Genomic DNA, 18,732 nt, shown 5'->3' with positions numbered 1-18,732 from the left:
TCTCAGAACTGCCCCAAGTCTGCTTTCTCCTTTTCTTGGGCACAGAACTGTGTGACTATTGAGCCTCAAACCTCCTCTCCCCAGAGTGTTCCGGACCTAAGGATACCCTGCCACCCCAAAGTGTGTGGCAAAGCGGCCTGGGAGAGTGAGGGCCCAGACAGCCTCTCACCTCCCTGGAGGGGGCATTCCCCATCCCACTCGGCGAGCGCAAGCCCTCAGCGCGCCTGGCAGGGACAGTGAACGGAATTCCCAGAACAGGGAATGTTTTAGCAGGAAGCTGTCTGAAATCACAGCTCTGTGGTCCTCGTTCCACACCATGCCATCTCAAGCCCTACTCTGAGCTGAGGCTGGAGCTGTTAAAAACAAAACATTCTAGCTGGCGAGCACCACAGTCAGCCTCATTTCCACCCTAGGAGCCCTGTTGTGCATGAGTGAAATCCCGCAGCGATTGCTCCTTGTCGGCCTTAGCCAAGCCACTGGCGGGCGGTGCTGGGAGCCGGCAAGGAGGTGACCCGGTGGTAATCCGAATTGCTTCACCCAACACATTTTTATCCCATCATCTCAGCTACATGAAAGGGCTCCACAGTTCCCTGGCATTCAAGACTTTACAGGGAAACGGACTTTGGCCCAGTGGTTAGGGCATCCGTCTACCACATGGGAGGTCCACGGTTCAAGCCCCAGGCCTCCTTGACCCGTATGGAGCTGGCCCATGCGCAGTGCTGAGGCGCGCAAGGAGTGCTCTGCCACGCAGGGGAGCCCCACACGCAAGGAGTGCGCCCGTAAGGAGAGCCGCCCAGCACGAAGGAGGGAGCAGCCTGCCGAGGAATGGTGCCACCCACACTTCCCATGCCGCTGACGACAACAGAAGCGGACAAAGAAACAAGACTCAGCAAAGAGAAAGAGAAAAAAACAGACAACGGGGGAGGGGAGGGGAATTAAATAAATAAAAATAAATCTTTAAAAAAAAAGTAAAAAAAAAGACTTTACAGTCTCGCCGTTCAGCAATAAAACGAGGCAAGACATATTAGCCATCCCCGGCTGAAGCCTGCATTCTTTTCCCAACAATGTCAGAGAAGCTGTGCCCTCCAGGTTTTAGTGCCTGCTAAGGCCCGACCCTCAGCGCCGCCCTGAATGGAGTGGGAATGAGGTAAGGGGCGCAAGAAGCCTTTAATGGCCACCGACCCCAAAGAGCTCTGCTTGTCCGGCCTCTTGCAGACTCCCCCTTCTTTTCACAGGCCTCGATTGTGTAGGGCCCGGCAGAGACAAAACTACCCATGAGCAGAGGTTACCCCCCGCTGGCACAGGTCAGGGGCATTCTGGGGGAGAGCGGGAGAGGGGGCTGGGGGAAAGTGAGGGCACATGGAGCGGGAGGGAAAGTGGGGCTGGGGGAGGGGCGAGGGGAAGGGAGCACCATTTATAGGGAGAGACTGACCAAGTCCAAGGCGGCGACCTTATCACCTCGCCCTCACGCAGTCTCTGAAAACTGCTTGGCGGAACCAACAGCTGGTATATGAATGGGAAGCTGGACACGACCTGAGCTCATTTTCCAAAATAAGCAAAATGCTCCTCTAGTTTTCTAAAAACAACCGACCTAAGGCTCCAAGGCTCTCAACAAGATGGCCTCTACATTGACACCGCAAGATGAAAAAGGTGGAAAAATTAAAATGGGTTGTGTTTTACATACCAACAGAAGCTTTCCCCAGCAATTTTCAATTATTGCATTGTGAGTCCTCCAAGAAAAGTAACTATTTTGGCTCGGGTCCCCTAAAGTTGCCAAGTAAAGAGAGCAGTGTGTTCACAAGTTTGCAAACAGTCCTTGGAAATGCAGCATGGACTCTGCTCTGGAAGATCATGGTTGGAGGAGTCCTTCCTTTCCCTCTGGTAGGGTTGGTAAACTCTGAGTGTGCCCTGGACCCCGTGCACACTCTGATGAAGGCTGAGGACCCTTTGCTAAACAGTGCATTTTGTTTGTTTGCTTGTTGTGGTGGTGGTTTTTTTTTTCTTCTCATTATTGTGGTAACATATATACAACATAAAATTCCCCTTTTTCACCACTTACAAGCGCACAGTTCAGTGGCATTAACTACATTCGCAATGTTGTGCCACCATCACCACCATCCATTACCAAAACTTTTCCGTCACCCCAAACAAAAACTCTGGACCCATTAACACCCATTTCTTCTCGCCTCCCCCCCCCCCCCCCGCCCGACCCTGCCATAAAATATGCAGGGACATGAAAGAAGCGAATTACGCAAAAATATAGTTATCCCAAAATATTTTTTAAAACAACCTTGCAACATGGAAATAAATATCCCTCTTTATTAACTCACTACTTAACTAGCAGTGGACCTAACGACCATAATTGCAAAGCAAGGATGAACGAAAATGTATTTTAAGAGATCTGCAACAACTGTTGTGATACGAAAAGGCCTGTGGTTTCCATTGGTGACAAAGTACAGCTAATTCCACCGTGGTTAGTGCCAATATTTATAATACTAGGAAATACTAGATTTCAGCCAAAGGCTAGTGAAAATGAAGATGTCATTTTTCCCACATCCAAGTTCAGGGACCTCCCGGGTTCTATCCATGGACAAGAACCCTTGCCAGAGGCAAGATGAAGGTCAGGACCTTCTGCCCCCAGGACCGAGCAGAAGGGGTGGGCCAGGGCTTCAGCACCTTCTCACTTGAATGGGAACCTTTCCTGGGAAAGCCATTGCTTTCTTTGCTTTCACTCTGATGCTTTGAAAACATGTAAAAGCAACGTGAAAGCATGACCCTTTTCATGCGATACTGATGGCTTCCAGTCCGAAGATGAATAAGGACCTTTGATGTGTTTCTTCAACAACTGAGATCATTGTCACCAAATAAAGGGTCTATTAATTAGTTAATGCTGGCGTTTAAACAGGACCTTGTTTCAGCTGCCTGGGGTCCGCTGGGCCCTGGGATGTGTTTTTCTTTTCAGAACCTGCCCAGGGAGGGCTCGCCTTCCCAGCACGCTTGCATTTTGGACGCCTGGGCTCTGAGGCCACTGGTCGCGCACGCACCCCCTCTCGGCTCCTCGCGGGGGAGCTGTCCTGTTGCCACCACACAGCCCTCCATGCCATTGCTGGGGCCACCCGCAGTTGGGCCCCCCCTCCAGGGCCGCGCAGCCCTGGCGAAGGGCCTCTCGGTAGGGGCGCGGGCAGGGTGCGAACCAAGGCCCGCGCCCCCCACACTCGGGCGCACCCCCGGGCGCACACCTCGGCGCGCGCACGCCGCCGTCCCGGGCGCACGCACGCGGCAGCCGGCCCCGCCGGCCTGGTGGTGGCGGCCCCGCCGCGGACTCCCCGAGGGCGCCGCCCCGGCACGCCCCCGAAGCCGCCAGCCCGGCTCGCCCCGGCCGCCAAGTTCCGCGGGGCGCGACGGCAGAGGCAGCGCGCCGGGTCGGGCTCTGCTGCGCTGCGCGCGCTCCGGACGGCTCGGGAGGCGCGCCCCGACCGCACGCCCGGCTCTCCCGCGCCACCAGCCTCCCGCCCCGACCGCACGCCGGTCCCCCGGTTCGCCCTGCCCCGCGCCCCGACCGCGCGCCCTCCTCTGGCGAGCTCAGGCCCCTCGCCAGCGCCCCGCCATGGCCTGTGGCCCCGCGCTCGGACCGGCCCGGGCCCGGGGCCCCAGCTGCTGCCGCTGCTGCCGCTGCTGCTCCGGGACGCGGGAGGCAGCCCCGCGGCCGCCGATGGCCGGGCGGGACACCAGGACGCGCAGCGGGCCCCCGGGGACGCGGCCGCCGCGCTGGGCTCGGGCGCCCGGGACATGGTCGCTGTCCACATGCTCCGGCTCTATGAGAAGTACAGCCGGAGGGGCGCCCGGCCGGGTGCGGGCAACACGGTGCGCAGCTTCCGGGCTCGGCTCGGTAAGTAGAGGGTGCCCCGAGGGACCCCCTTGTCCGCATTTGGCTCTTTCATCATTGGCCTCCCCCTTCCGTCCCCCAACTCCCGCTTTTCCTCTTCCTTTGGTTCAGTGTCACGTTCATTCATTCTTTCGTTATTTATTCACTGAGCCTCCGTGGGGACGCAAAGAGGCCCCCGGAGAGTCCCCGCCCCCGGGGTGCTCCCAAGCCATCGAGGGCGTCACACTTGCAGGAAGGAGATGGCTTGGGGACGGTAGAAGACTAGCATCAGGGGGGTCTGCTGGTGGCTCTTGAGGAGTGCATAGTCCGGTGGGCTGGGTGGAAGCCGCCCATAGAGGAGTGCCTAGCGTGCACCCGGCCCCCCTCCGGCTGGGACGAGCAGCCCAGGTTCCCGCGTCCGGGAGGCAGAGCCTCGGGTGTGTGCCAGCGGGCTGAGGTCTGCCGGGTGGTGTGAGGGCGGCAGCGCAAGGTGTTGCATGAGGGGCCCAGAAGCGCCCCCTCCCTGCCCTTCCCTCACCTGGCGCTGGCAGCCCCTCTCCCCTTTCCCTGTGCCTTGGGTGGACCAGGCCCTGCCCTCTCCCTGCCCCCCTGCAGCCTTACTCCCTGGGGCCAGGCGGACAGAGGGGGAGGTGCCAAGCCACCCAGGGCGAGAGGGGAAGACCCTGGTTGCCATGGTGACGGCTCACTTCGGGATCAGGTGGGTGGGGGGCACCTGCAGCCCCTGACAGGGAGGAACAGGGTTCTCAGAAGAAAGACCCTGCATCTGCGGGTCCTCTCCTGGGCAGAGGGGAGCAAGCCCAGCCCTGGAGCCAGACAGTCTGGGGTCCACTGTCACCTGCTGCTCACTGGCCACGGGACTCGGGTACCTTCCAGGGCCTCAGAGCTAGATGTGGCAAGCTTGGCCTCGCCGAGTGGCTACTCGGGAGCACTGTCGCCCACTCAGAAGGCCCCTCCTGCCCTTGGCCCCAGGGGCCCAGACTCAGGGGTCTCCGTCCACCCTCCCTGCTACCTTCAGGCCTCGAGGCCCCATTATGGGGCATCATCATTAAATTCAGCCGCCTGAGAACCATCAGGCAGGAACATGTCCTGGGTTGGACCCTAGCCTCGATGGACGTGAGTGCCCTCCTCTCTAAAACGGGCAGGGGTGCAGGGAGGAGGAGAGGAACCCGTCGAGTCGGCCCCAGGCCAGTGCCAGCTCGAGGTGGACTCTCATCCTGGGAGCACAAAGCTCTGCGCTGACCACCCTGCGTTCACGGGGCTCTGAAATCGACCTGGCTTCAGAAGGAGCGCGGTCTGTTCCCTGCATGCTCCAGGGCCGGCCAGCTCTCTGCCTCGGCAAGGGTGCGCCTGGCCCTGGAGCCCGCCCACTTGCTGCAGCTCAGGGCCCGGAGGTGCACACCTCTGCCTTTCTGTCTCACAAAGCCGGGTGCATCAAAGCACGTGGAACCCCGAAAGGACCTGGGCACAAGACTTCAAATCCAGCCCGCCCACTTTACAGACCAGGAAACCGAGGCCCAGTGGGGCCGGGAGTGGAGTCAGCCTGTTCATGGTGGCAGCTGGCACATCCCAGCTATGAGGCTGATCCTATCTCCACTGCCCACCCCGACCCCACGTGGCCCCAACTAAACCAAGACTGGGATCTGTTAGGGGAGGGTGGAACAGACAATGCTGAGAGATGAGACATTTCCATACAGCGTGGGGCTTCTTTCTTTCTTTCTTTCCATACAGCTTTCTTTCTTTCTTTCCATACAGCTCACTCTTCTTTGGAATTGCTGGGCAGACACGGGTGTGAATCCCAGCTCCACCAGCTCCTGGCTGTGCACCATCACCAAGCCACGTTGCCTCTCTGAGCTTCAGTTTCTTTGTCGGGACAGTGGGGTCATGAGGATTCAGTGGGATAAGGCGGGCTTTGTGCCTGGCATCGGGTAGGAGCCCAGGCACCCTGAGGTCTCCCTTAAGTTATTTCCTCCCCAGCCCCTGGCCAGCCCCCAGGTGTGCGGGCTCTGGGCCCAGTGGCCTGAGGGCCTTCTTGGCTCCTCCAGGACATGCACACCTGGACAGGGATAGTGCCGCCTCCCCCGCCAGGCCCACAATTTATGGATGAGGCTGGGAATGTGGGAGGTTCAGCTTTGGCTCTGGAATGTACACTCCAGCCTGCTCCTCGGTGGGATTCTCTTCCTAAACAACAAATACTTCCCTCCCTGCAGCCCTTGGCACAGTCACAGAGCAGGGCTCTGTTCCTGATGCAGGCTGAGACGCTGCTTGCCTGGGTCCCCCCCGGTCCTGCCGCCTGCTGTGGAGGGTAGACCAGGGCTTAAACTTGACCTTGACTCCCTTCTCTCACTTCCGCTATGGAGTGAGTGGTGTGCCTACTTTAGAGGGTCATTTGAATAACCTGAGATGTGCCAAGCACTTAAAACACTGCCTGGCACATAGGGGTGTTGATAATTGGTTAGCTGTTAATATTATTATACCAGCTACCCTTCCCCTCCGTTGCCCCTGATGTGCATTTTGTTCCTTATTAAATATTCATGAGCAGAGTATGATTTTGAGTCTGATCCTAAGGGTTTAAGGTCGGACCTTCTCCCTTTACCACCCCCCAAGAATGACCTGTGTGCAAATCCAAGCTTTGCCAGCAACCACTGTGTTATGCAAACGTTCCTTAACCTCACTGATCTTCATTTTCTTCATCTCTAAAAAGAGGGTAAGACTACATGCCCACCTGTCAAAAATGCCAAAAGCCAAGTTCATTTCAGCCCATCAAGTATTTCCTGAGCACCTTGTGGGTTGCAGGGACTGTGGGCTGTGGGGTTGGCATTGCCCAGCAGGGCTCACAGACGGGCGGGGAAGCGTGAAGTAATGTATGGGGATGGGGCAGCATGCCAGGGGTCGCAGTGAGCCATTAAGGTTGGGGGGAGTCCTACGGGAGCCCAGGGACAGCACCCACCCAGCAGGGGCTGCCTTGGATGGACAAGTGGAGCTTAGCTGGGTCTAGGAGTAAAGCAGCCTGCTGTGTGCCGGGAGCTGCAAGGGGTTTGGATAGACAGGAAAAAAATGTCAGGAGAGAAGGGCAGGAGATGAAGCTGGGCAAGCTGGCCCCAGTCAGCTCACAAGGAGCCTTGAGCGTGTGCTAGGAAGTTTGTAGGCGGTGCAACAGGAAGCAGTTTGCAGGCGTGTGTGTATGAGAGAGAGATTGAGATTGAGATTATTAAAGAAATGCTTGCTTGTTGGGGGGAAATCTGGAAATCATAGAAAATCACAGCAAAGAAAACGTCATCCCTAACTGCATCCCGAGACATAACCACAACTAATATTTCAGTTGAATCCTTCCAATCTTTTCATTTTGGACTGATACATAGTTGCATTGGCTATATGTTATATAGCCATATACCTGTATTTATACCAATATAGCTGTGTCTATCTTTGTATTTATCTATAGCTATCCTTACATCTGTATTATATAGCTCATCTCCATTATTTTTACCAAATGGAATATAATTTTCAACGTGCAGGTAAAACTTATTTCCTTTTTTTTTTTTTTTAGAAATGACAGTTTTTCATTACTGCCTCTCCTGAGCCTTTCTTCATGCATGGTGGCAGTCTGCATTTTTTCCCTATGGTTCTTGCCTTTCTCTTACTGATCTGCAGAGGTGCTTTGTAGAGCAGCGACATCAGCGTCTTTTGTAATCGATGGCGCCGGTACCCTTTCTCTCGAGGTCAGAGGGCTCATAGAGCAGCCGTAGCTGAGACGAGGGCCTGGGGAGGGCAGGAGGGCAGGATGCGGTGTGCAGGATGGCTGTGTAGAAACGGTGCCCAGCACTGGCTGGGACTGGGGCTTGGGTAGGTGCAGGTGGGGGTGGGGCAGAGGGAGAGGGATGCGCCCCCACCAGAGCTCAGGCTCCAGCTGGAGGATCGGAAGGGTGGTGTTGGTGGGGTCGCCTCCAGTAAAGGGGCCCCGGGAACAGGCAGCGCCTGCTGGAGCCCTGCCCTGAGCATCACAGCAGCTCCTAGATCCCGTGGGCTCTGCAGAGATGCCCACACTCAATGCTGATGGTGCTTTGGGAGGTGCATGCAAGTACTCTGCCCAGCTTACAGGTGGGGAAACTGAGGGACGGGGCACTCCCATGACGTGCTCAAGGCCCCAGCGCTCAGAAGCAATGCCAGCAGGCCTTCACCCCAGGAGCCTGGTGCTGGAGCCTGCATGGGAATGGGCAGTCAGTCCATCCTAACCGCCCCTCTTCTCATCAGCCTGGCTCGCAGCACCCTTCCTCCATCTTCCGCTGGTGCCTCCATCGTCAGCCCCGTGTCCCACCCTCGGTTCACCCATAGCAGACACTGGGGGCTGTTTCAAGGGCAGTGGTTGAAGAGGCCAATTCTGGTGGCTTGGATTCTGTTTGTATGGGGACAGAGCTCTCCAAGGGTGGCCCTTCGCCAGTGGGTTGGCCACCGGCAGCCTGCAGGGACTTCGGGGCTAGAAGGCCCCTTCCCACATCCCTCCCTTCCTGTCCCTTCCCACCACCCTCAAGAGGAGGCTGAGTGTCCAGCAAGTTACACCTGCTAAGTGTGTGGTGAGTTCCCCAGATCTCTAGAGAGAGCACCGTGTCCAAATAAGGTCAGCCCTTGCTTTCTTGTAGAGTCAGCTGAAAAAAAATTCAAGTAATGACTCGAGTTTGCAAAACACATTGCTGGACAGGCGCACTCTTTACCTGTGCTGTGGGGCACATCACGATTCTGTCCAGAGCATGCAGAGTGGCAGGAGGCATAGGCCTGGGGTCAGACAGACCTGAGGGAGCATCCGGCCTCTGCCCCTTACCTGCTGTGTGACCTCGGGCAGGTGGCATGTGCTCTGAGTCTCCAGCTCTTCATCCATCAAGTGAAGGGCCCATCTCTGCTCCCCTCATTGCAAAAATTAGGAGTCCTATATGCAGAGCACTCAGCACTGGGACCAGCACAGTGTTGGCACTGATAAAAAAAATATCATCCTGTTTTAAAACTAGGGAAACTGAGGCTCCAGGGAGAGTAATTAGTCAAAGATCCGATTGTCATGGTTCCAGTTGAATTTGCGTCATCAGCTGTGACTTTCCCAGGAAAAAGGCTGTCTGGCCCTCTTTAAGGATGCACTTACTGAGCAGCAGGCCAGGAGCCCCCCTCTGTTAATCAAGTCGACAGACCTGGCAAACTCCCCCTCACCCCCCATCCTTCCCTGCTGACCTGCATTGCAGGGACTGCTTGGGCAGGATTTATACCCGTCCCCAGTTATTCCTGAGCACCAGCTCTCAGCCCGGCCTCCAGCTCGGCTCGTGGGACATGGTGGTGAACAAACATGGCAAAGCCCTAGCCCACCTGGAGTGTATGTTCTCAGGGGAACACCCGCAGTAAACAAACAAGTATCTGGCTGTAATTGCGGTCACCCCTCGGGCTGAAGTGTGGTTTGCTGGCCTGGTGGGGGAGCAGCCGCAGCAGGCCAAGCTGCTGCCCCCATAATAGGGTGGCTGGTCGGACTCACCGCCACCCCTGAAGGAAGCTCGGCATGGGCGCAGAGTGCCCTTGGGTCTCCCCTTCTCGGCAGCCATGCTTCCGCGGACGCCCCTCCTCCCGGATGGCGCCACACGATGCCTGTGGGGTGGCACCCTTCTTCTTCTTTCTCCCTGCACAGGCGCAGGGCGGAAAATTCCAGTCTGCCCTTTTCCCCTCCCCCGACAGCAGCAACAGCCAGGCGTGGGCGGAAAAATCCAGTCTGCCCTTTTCCCTCCCCCAGACAGCAGCAACAGCCAGGCATGGGCGGGAAACTCAAGTCTGCCCTCTACCCCAGCAACAGCAGCCACCAATCCCTAAACCCTGCCCCTTCCCCCAGCAACAGTGACAGCCAATCCCTAACCACCAACCCTCCCCCGTCCAGTACCGCCCACTGACCTTTCACCGGCAACCAATCAGAACAGGGCGTGGCTTCAACCAATCAGCCTTCCCCAGCCCCTATAAAACTGTTGCCTCTCCCTCAATAAAGTGGACTTGTGTGTTTACCTTGTCTCCGCGGTAGTTCTTCTGCCATGCGCCCTCCAGTCCTGAGAGCCCCCGACAAGGGCCTGGCCTCCCTTGTCCCCAGTTCGTCGCCTGCCTCTCCGGGCGACCCCCTCGTCGCCGGCTTCGCCAGGCGACCCCGTCAGCCAAACCACGCAACCCCTTAAGAGACCGATCCCTCATCTGCTGCCGGACCAACCCCTCGTCCCAAGTGGGACTGACCCCTCGTCCCAAGCGGGACTGACCCCTCATCCAGAGCTGGACCGACCCCTCATCCGCAGCCAGACCCCACCTCTACTGACTGAGCAAGCCGTTGCATGTAATGAAGACAAACGGCTCAGGGGACAGAGTGGTGGGGCTGCCCCTCCAGCCACGGGCACCAGGGGCACCCTGCAGTGGGGAGGCAGCTCAGGCAGAGGTGTGCGATGGCTTGCTCAGTCGGTAGAGATGGGGTCTGGCTGCGGACGAGGGGTCGGTCCAGCTCTGGATGAGGGGTCGGTCCTGCTTGGGACAAGGGGTCGGTCCCACTTGGGACGAGGGTTCGGTCCGGCAGCAGACGAGGGATCGGTCTCACAGGGGTTGTGCGGTTCGGCTGACGGGGTCGCCCGGCGAAGCCGGCGACGAGGGGGTCACCCGGAGAGGCAGGCGACGAACTGGGTACAAGGGAGGCCAGGCCCTTGTCGGGGGCTCTCAGGACTGGAGGGCGCATGGCAGAAAAACTACCGCGGAGACAAGGTAAACCGGCAAGTCCACTTTATTGAGGGAGAGGCAACAGTTTTATAGGGGCTGGGGAAGGCTGATTGGTCGAAGCCACGCCCTGTTCTGATTGGTTGCCGGCGAAAGGTCAGTGGGCGGTACTGGACGGGGGAGGGGTGGTGGTTAGGGATTGGCTGTCGCTGTTGCTGGGGGAAGGGGCAGGGTTTAGGGATTGGTGGCTGCTGTTGCTGGGGTGGAGGGCAGACTTGAGTTTCCCGCCCACACCTGGCTGTTGCTGCTGTCGGGGGAAGGGAAAAGGGCAGACTGGATTTTTCCGCCCACGCCTGGCTGTTGCTGCTGTCGGGGGAGGGGAAAAGGGCAGACTGGATTTCTCCGCCCACACCTGGCTGTTGCTGCTGTCGGGGGAGGGGAAAAGGACAGACTGGAATTTTCCGCCCTGCGCCTGTGCAGGGAGAAAGAAGGCATCATGCGGCGCTATCTGGGAGGAGGGGCAGCCACGGAAGCATGGCTGCCGAGAAGGGGAGACCCGAGGGCACTCTGCGCCCATGCCGAGCTTCCTTCAGGGGTGGCGGTGGGCCCAACCAACCACCCCATTACAGGGGCAGCGGTTTGGAATAGGCCTACCGCGGCCACCGCCCCCGCGAGGCCAGCAAACCACACTTCAGCCCGAGGGGTGACCGCAGAGGTGGGGGGAGGAGATCCCAGGGGAAGAGGGGGTGAACCCCAAGGAGGAGGGAGTGACCCCCAGAGGGGGTTGGTGACCCCTGGAGGGGGAGCAGCAGCTAAGGCACAGCCTGAACGTGCCTGCTGGAAGGAGGACGAGAAGGCCAGTGAAGCTAAGGCTGAGAGATGAGGGTGAGGGGTAGCAGGGGAAGGTGGAGAGGCAGGCAGGACAGATCAGGGAGGGCCTCGGACAGGGCTTGGCAGGCTCTTGGCAGGGGCCTGCACTGAGGCACTTCTCTGTAAGGCTCTGCTGGGCCCTGGGCCCCCAGACTGAGCTCCTCCAGGCCACCTGCATCCTCAGTGCTTGGCTCAGAGCAGGAGTGTCACAGGTGAGTGTTGGGAGGTGGGGGAGGAGAGAGGAAAGAAAGGGAGGGAGCAAGAGGGAAGGAATGGAGCAAAGAGGAGGGACCGAAGGAAGGGAGGATGGGAAGGAGCACAGTGGGGGAATGAACAGAAGCGGGAGGCAGGAAAGGAAGGACAGACAACCTCCAGCACAGTTCCCAGGAGGCAGGGAGACCCCAGGAAGGTGCCTCCCCTCAGCCACAGCCTGGAGCCCAGGAGGGCCTGGGCGCAGGTCTCAGGAGCAGCGGCCAGCGCCTGGGGGGCCTTGAGTGAAGATGGGGCTGCCTCTTCCCCTGCTCAGTCCAGGAGCCCTGGTCAGCCAGCATTTACTGCCCACTCCCCACATCCTATGCAGGAACAGCCACCTCACGGGTCAGCGCCCTGATGTGGCAAATTCACGGTCATGGCCGCTTGAGTTCTCAACTGCCGGTGCCCTCCAAAGAGCCCTGCATAGTCTGTCTGCTCTCATCTGCAGCCCCAGATGTGGCAGGACTTCTAGCACCTTCCATGTCCACCCCAGCCAAAGCTGTGGTCCCCACGCTCATGGTCACAGTGGTCTTCTCTGTGTCTGCTTTTGTCCTTTGCCTCCCCCCTGGAAGGAGGACCGTGGGGCTCTCCTCCAGGGATCCCTCTCTGTCCCCCACCTGGGGGATGTCTTGCCCCTCCCCGAGGCCTGTGGGTTTGAAGAGAGGCTGCTTGAATCCCCGGTGTGATGGGCCAGCTCTTTAGAAAGGGGCAGCAGTGTCCGTCCTGGAGCCTGTCGTGTTCTCCAGCACAGAATCTGATAGAGCAGTTTCAGAGGGTAGGCTCTTCTGGTTGAAAGGCCTTGTGCGCTGGGTGCAGCTTGCGCATTGGTTGAGCAGAAGCACCCGATATGCAGGAGCTGGGCCTGCCAGCCCTGGCCTTCTAGAATAAAGTGGCAAGGGCTCAAGCTCTGGGGCACTGCCTTCGTGCCAGCGCGTTATAGGCTCTTGATTCAATCTCAAAACAGTCAAATGAGCCTGAGGTTCTGTTTCCACTCTTAGGCTGGTGGGGAGAGCCAGGCTCGCGTGGTGAGGCCCACGGCGGCCCAGGAGCCAGGGTCCCAGGGCATGGGCCAGCTGGAGGTAGAAGTGGGGTGCCACCAGGCTGGTGAGCCTTCACCGCCCCCACAGGTCAGCCCCCGATGCCATGAACTCACAGTCCTGGCCGTGTGTGTGTGTGCTCTCACCTGCCAGGGCTTCCCAGAGTTCCCTGCCTCTTGGAGTCCCCCAGCAGGCTGGTCAAAGTAAGGACCCCACAGCCCCGTCCATCCGAGTCAGCATCCCTGGGGGAAGGGCCTTGGGGCACCGTGTTTGGGAAAGGCTGGGCTGGAGGAGTGTGCCATGCCAGGCCGTGGGTTGGAGGAGGCCAAGTCTGAATGCACATCAAGGCCCGTGCCGCTCCCGACCCACGGAGGCCTCAAAGGGGCCACCAGCGTCCGCCGCCACGTGTCAGACCCGCCATAGATGTGCCTTCCCCGTCCTTCCTTTGTCCATCTCCTAGTCCCTTAAGAGGACCTGAAAATTCCCCAGGGGATTAGGACTCCTTCCCAGTAGAAACAAAAAACCTTAAGCTGACGATTTTGGTTTAAAAAGATATCTGATCCTGTGGGTACAGGTGTCATCGAGGCTTTGACCCCAACCCATGCCCTTTAGGGAGACGGGTGTCACACACACACTCCAGGGCTGGGAGCTCTGTTCCTCTAAGGCAGGGTCCTTGAATTGAAATTCAAAGCAACATTATTCTTGTGGGGACATGTTCATGTGTGTGTGATTTAGTTATTAAATAATACACAGTATAGTGTGGGCTTAGCAAGGGGTCCGCGGTTTTTAAAGGGGTCCATGAAACAAAAAAAGTTAAGAACCCCCGCTCTGCACCTTTATCCAGCTGATGGGAGGCTCCGTTGTATGCTAACTTCTGGGGAGGTGAAAAAGCAGTGGAGGAAGCAGGCTGAGCCCAGCACTCCTGTTCTGATCTCCTGCACCCCCAGGTGGGTTCCGGAAAGCTCCCCTCCCTCTCCTCCAAGTCTGGAGTCAGCTTGGCTATTTCAGAGAATGCTAGCTTCCAAGGGCCTGGCCAGGTTTCTGACATGACAGACAAGGGTGACCTGGGTCCCCGGGATACACCTGGTAGAACCAGGTGAGCAGGAGGGACTGGGAAGCGGGGCTGGAGCATTCCAAGCTGCAGGTGTGATGGCCGAGGGGCGCCATTCTGCTGCCATCCTGGCCTTCAGAGGCTTTGTCAAGTGGCCTCGTGCAAGCTGGAGAATGCTTGGTCTTTGTAAAACAATCTCAAAGGCTGGTGGGCAGAAGGCACTCCAGATGCCCCAAGGGCAGCTGTCTTCACCCCCCCCTTCCCCTGGAAGACACCCAGAACACAGCAGAGGCCTGAGCGTCTCCACTTACTTCGCCTCTTTTGGAAAAATGACTAATTGCATGGGCATGAAAATGATAGGGTTTAGGCAAACACAGGAAGGTGGCAGGTCAGCAGCCAGGCTTGACGCAAGCCCTCCTGGACCCCTTATCCCACCGTATGTCAGGGAAGGGGCCAGTGTGTTTGGCCACGGTGGCATTTGTTCATGAGAGGCAGTGGCGTGAAGGTGGAGGAAATGGGAGCTTTAGGGGCTGGCGCTGGCCGCTCTTTTGCACCCCACGGACCTCTGTGCCCCTCTCTTCCTTGAAGACAGCCCATGGCACTCTCATTAGTTTTGTGTTGGGATTACAGGAGATCAGGGACACATGGGCCCTGCCTTCAGGACAGGGTCAATGGTAAACGGGCCATCCGTGTCCACCTCAGCCCCTTGGCAGGAGACCCCAGGACCTCTCCAGGAGAGAACCTAACGGACGTGTGGTGTGTCCTTTCTTGGCAGAAGTGGTCGACCAGAAGGCTGTGTACTTCTTCAACTTGACCTCCATGCAGGATTTGGAGATGATCCTCGCAGCCACCTTCCACTTCTACTCGGAGCCACCACGCTGGCCCCGGGCCCACGAGGTGCTGTGCCAGTGGCCCAAGAGCGCTCCCTGCTGCCTGCTGCCCCCAGGCCCGCTCCCGCACCAGCACCTGCTCCTCCACAGCCTCTTGCAGAACACTGCCACCCAGGGGCTGCTCGGGGTGGGTCCTGGCCCTCATCCCCGCCCTGTGGGGCCTTTGGCTGGCCAGGGACATCTCGGCCGCCATCAAGGTGGACCACCAGGATGGCGAGCTGCTGCTCTCCACCCAGCTGGACTCAGGGGAGGAGGAGCCAGGGACAACAGCCCTGCACCAGGCACCCTACATCCTTATCTACGCCAACGACCTGGCCATCTTGGAGCCCAACAGCGTGGCTGTGACCCTGCAGAGGTAGGACCCCTTCCCGACTGGCGACCCCGAGCTCAGCGCTGCGCCCAACAGCTCGGCGGACCCCCGTGTGTACCGCACCACCCACGCCACCGTCCCCCTGCAGGACAATGAGCTGCCCGGGCTGGACGAGTGGCTGGCATGCACCCCGCACGCCCGGCCCCCCCCACCAGCACGAGCTCTGGCCCGGCCCGTTCTGGGCACTGAAGCCACGGCCAGGGTGCCAGGACCACCGGAGAAAGGTCCCAGACCTGCTGGCCACCACCTCGCAGGTGCTCAACTTCGATGAGAAGACCATGCAGAAAGCGAGCAGGAAGCAGTGGGAAGAGCCGCGGATCTGCGCCCACAGGTACCTGAAGGAGGACTCCGCAGACATCGGCTGGAACGAGTGGATCATCTCACCCAAATCCTTCAACACCTATTACTGCGCCGGGGCCTGTGAGTTTCCGATGCCCAAGGTGGGTGTGCTGGGGCTGTACTGCCAGCTCTCTCCGGCAAGTCCCCAGTGCCTTGGTCCCTTGTCCCTCCCAACTCTACCCCTCTTGCTGAGGCCCTCCACCCCCTTGAACTTCTATTTTCTCATCCGTTAAATAGGGATAAGAATATTTCCATTTCCTGCCAGCAGGGGTCTCTAGACCATAGATGGGGTTGGTTTGACCCACAGAGGGCTTTCAAAATGTTGACTTGCTGAACTTGAGTTTTAACATCCAAACATTCTTTTGGAAAGCGGTAAGAATCCTCCTTTGGTGTAAACTCCCACATAGCAGTCATCCACAGAGATTGAGAAGGCGTTGCCCCTGTCGACAGGGCCCCTGCCTCGCCAAGGCTCTCTTCCTAGCCTGGACCTCATAGTTTTGGCACCGGCAACCAGCACAGCGCTAGCTCGGATGGACCCCCAGGGTGGGCTTGCTCCTCACAGCCCATGGCAGGTTCCCACAGAGCAAGTATGTCTCACCATGCCTGGCAAGTCACCACCGCTGGATCCTTTGGCGCTGGCAGAATCTCACCTTCCTGTGGGCCGGTGGGAACTCTGTCCACCCATCTTCCCACAGCCGGTGCTACAGAGGGCTGCCTACCTGCTGATGCCGGTGGGCTGCATGTGCTTTCCCTCCCCCTGCTCATTTGCTCTGCTGCGTTCCAGGTCATGCCTCCCCCTCCACAAGAGGAAGTCTGTGCACAAATCCATTCTGAACATAAATAAATGAGCCAGCTGGGAAACCCCAGGCCCAGACACGGGGAGGTGTTCCCCTCTTTGAGAGTTGAGTGGTTCCTCCGGAGAGCGGAGGGAAAGGGTGCCCCGCAGAGAGCCAAGCCTTGGCCTGGGGCAGATGTCAGGCCATGCTGCTACCTGATCAGCCTGGCTTGTGCCCGCTCCCTGCCTGCACCCCACAAATCCAGGGACCCTGCCCTGCTCTCCTCCCACCTCCCCAGCCAAAAGCCTTTCTCGCCAGCTGCACTCTCTATAAAATCTCTCTTTGGCCAGCAGTGGGTCAAAGTGAACCACCTTGTTGGAGAGCCTGAGGAGAGGCATTCTCCATTTGGGCTGCTGAGACTGAAGACTGTTCTGGATATGAGAGGCCACCAGCATTGGGAGGGGGAGCCAGGGTGGCATCAGCGAGAGGGTCGCATCCCAGACACTTTTGAACCGAGGGTCAAATCACTGCATCATTTCCAGCCCTGGGTTCTTCCCCAGTAAAGTTAAGGTAATATGCATCCCACAAGGTTGATCAGATGGCAAAATGGGGTGACACAGTGAAGCAGCACCTGACTCTCCCAATGTTCGTTTCCTCCCCCTGCTCAACCACCCCACCTCCTACTGACATACACCCAAGCCTTCCTTTTTGGTAACAAGAAACAATCACCCTGGCATCATGCCTCTACTTCTTAGACCCATATACCTCCTGGGCAGCCCAGCTGCCTTCGCCCTCTGGACAGCTCCTGCCAGGGCCCAGGACAGGAATGTGTGACACACAAGTGCCCCCAAGTGGCCATTGCCATGCGTGGAGGTTCCAGCAGTGGAGAGTCCGGGGGCTCCAGCTGTGGCCGCATTCACGGGGAATGCACATCCAGCCCTGGGAGTTCGCCTTGTCTTCTGGGTTGCCGCCTTTAGTGGCCTCAGCCACTGCCCTGCAGCTGCGGGGAAGTGGTGGGTGCAGTGTGGGGAGTAAGCCTGCCTGTCCCTGCCTTGCAGGTCATCTGCCTGTCCAACCATGACACCATCCAGAGCATCATGAGAGCCATGGGCATCGTCCCAGGCATCCCAGAGCCCTGCTGTGTTCCTAACAAGATGAACTCCCTTGGGGTCCTTTTCCTGGATGAGAACTGGAATGTGGTTCTGAAGGTGTACCCCAACATGTCCATGGAGACCTGTGCCTGCCAGTAAGACCAGCTGCTCCAGGCTGGAAGGGCAGACACCTTTGTGCCAGCCCATGCCTGGTGGACCACCCTCCTTGGTACCTTCTGCAGAGAGGACTTGACGAGGGGCGAGGCTGCACACACAGGACAGGGACTTCGAGGCCACCTGCTGGGCGCTGGAAGGTTCTGTCTATGGCGAACCCTTCTGGGGTGTTTTCATTCCTGGTGACGGGGCCCCAAGCGCCAGTCCGAGTCCCCCTGAAGGAATCTGGGTGTTAACCCTTGGCCTGAAGGTGGCCCCTGACCTGAACCCACTGCTCCGAAGGCCAGAAATCCTGGATCTGTCACAGGGTGGTTTTGTGATCCTCAGCTCCTCACCTGAGAAGATGACTATGCAAATCCTGGGGCATCACTCCCTTCCACAGTGAGAGCCTCTGCTCACCTGCTTGATTCTGATGTGGAAAAACAAGCCTCAATAATGGTCTACACCTGTATTCTGTTTCACCTTCCACTGTGTAAGCTTTCATATGTACAGTATGCACATACTACCAATGTTGGTTTCCTTTTCCTAATATATATTTTATTTTACTACATAAAGGTGGGAATTGACACCATTTCCCACCAAAGTAATCCTGCTGGTTACTAAATGGCAGTTGCTTAGACGTGCAGGTTGAAATAACACAGACAGTAATGTGTGGGAATACTAAAAAGTAACCCAGATTTTATATTTTTGTAAATTATACTTTCTATACTGTAGATTATGTATGTTATGTACTTTTATGGAAAGCTAATAAATTAAAGGTATGGTGCGGTATCTTGAAAGAGTCCAAACATGGATGGAGCCTCCTCTATAGTCTGACCCCAGGGTGGCTGCCAAGGCTTAGGACCACCTGCGCCCTCTCTTGTCTCTGCCCCAAGCTCCGGAAACACAGCTGCCTCTGCTTCACTGCCCGCTCCCCCTGCGCCTCCAGTCTTAGCCCAGGTGGGCCTCAAGGAGGAAGCAGCACCAGGGAGGGATAGGTCTACCTCACCACGAGCCAGGAGGACATCAGCTGGGAGGGCCTGAGCCATTTAAAAGAGCACCTACAGGGTCCTAGGCAGAGGTGTCTCACCTGGGCCACTCAAGTGGGAGAAGACTGCACCTGAGCAGCCGGCTGTCTTCTGAGGTCGAGAGGGCTCCTGCGGGCCTGGAGGGTCCCGCGGTCACCGGCGGCTGCCTTGCTCACAGGATGGCTCATCCTGCTTCCACATCAGCACCCACTGCCCCACCAGTGACCCAGGATCAGAGCCCCATCAGCTGGGGCCTGAGGGTGTCATGTGATCTCAAGCCCTGG

General features: G+C 58.0%; 1 protein-coding gene across 1 annotated transcript in view; it reads left to right on the top strand.

Annotated features, from left to right (window-relative positions):
• LOC101416769 (growth/differentiation factor 10-like) overlaps positions 1 to 17,487 on the top strand; it is a 63,282-nt gene extending 45,795 nt beyond the window's left edge. The window contains 5 exon segments of the mRNA XM_058299537.1: positions 3,140 to 3,889; positions 14,577 to 14,815; positions 14,817 to 15,208; positions 15,210 to 15,501; positions 17,235 to 17,487. Coding sequence (XP_058155520.1) covers positions 3,140 to 3,889; positions 14,577 to 14,815; positions 14,817 to 15,208; positions 15,210 to 15,501; positions 17,235 to 17,426 — 1,865 coding nt within the window. The 3' untranslated portion in view covers positions 17,427 to 17,487.
• The last annotated feature ends 1,245 nt before the right edge of the window (positions 17,488 to 18,732 follow it).

The sequence above is a fragment of the Dasypus novemcinctus genome, chromosome 6 (assembly GCF_030445035.2).
Source record: "Dasypus novemcinctus isolate mDasNov1 chromosome 6, mDasNov1.1.hap2, whole genome shotgun sequence".
In the NCBI taxonomy this organism is placed as follows: Eukaryota; Metazoa; Chordata; class Mammalia; order Cingulata; family Dasypodidae; genus Dasypus; species Dasypus novemcinctus.
Note: the sequence above shows the minus strand (reverse complement) of the source record. Positions and strands in the feature narration are given on the sequence as shown.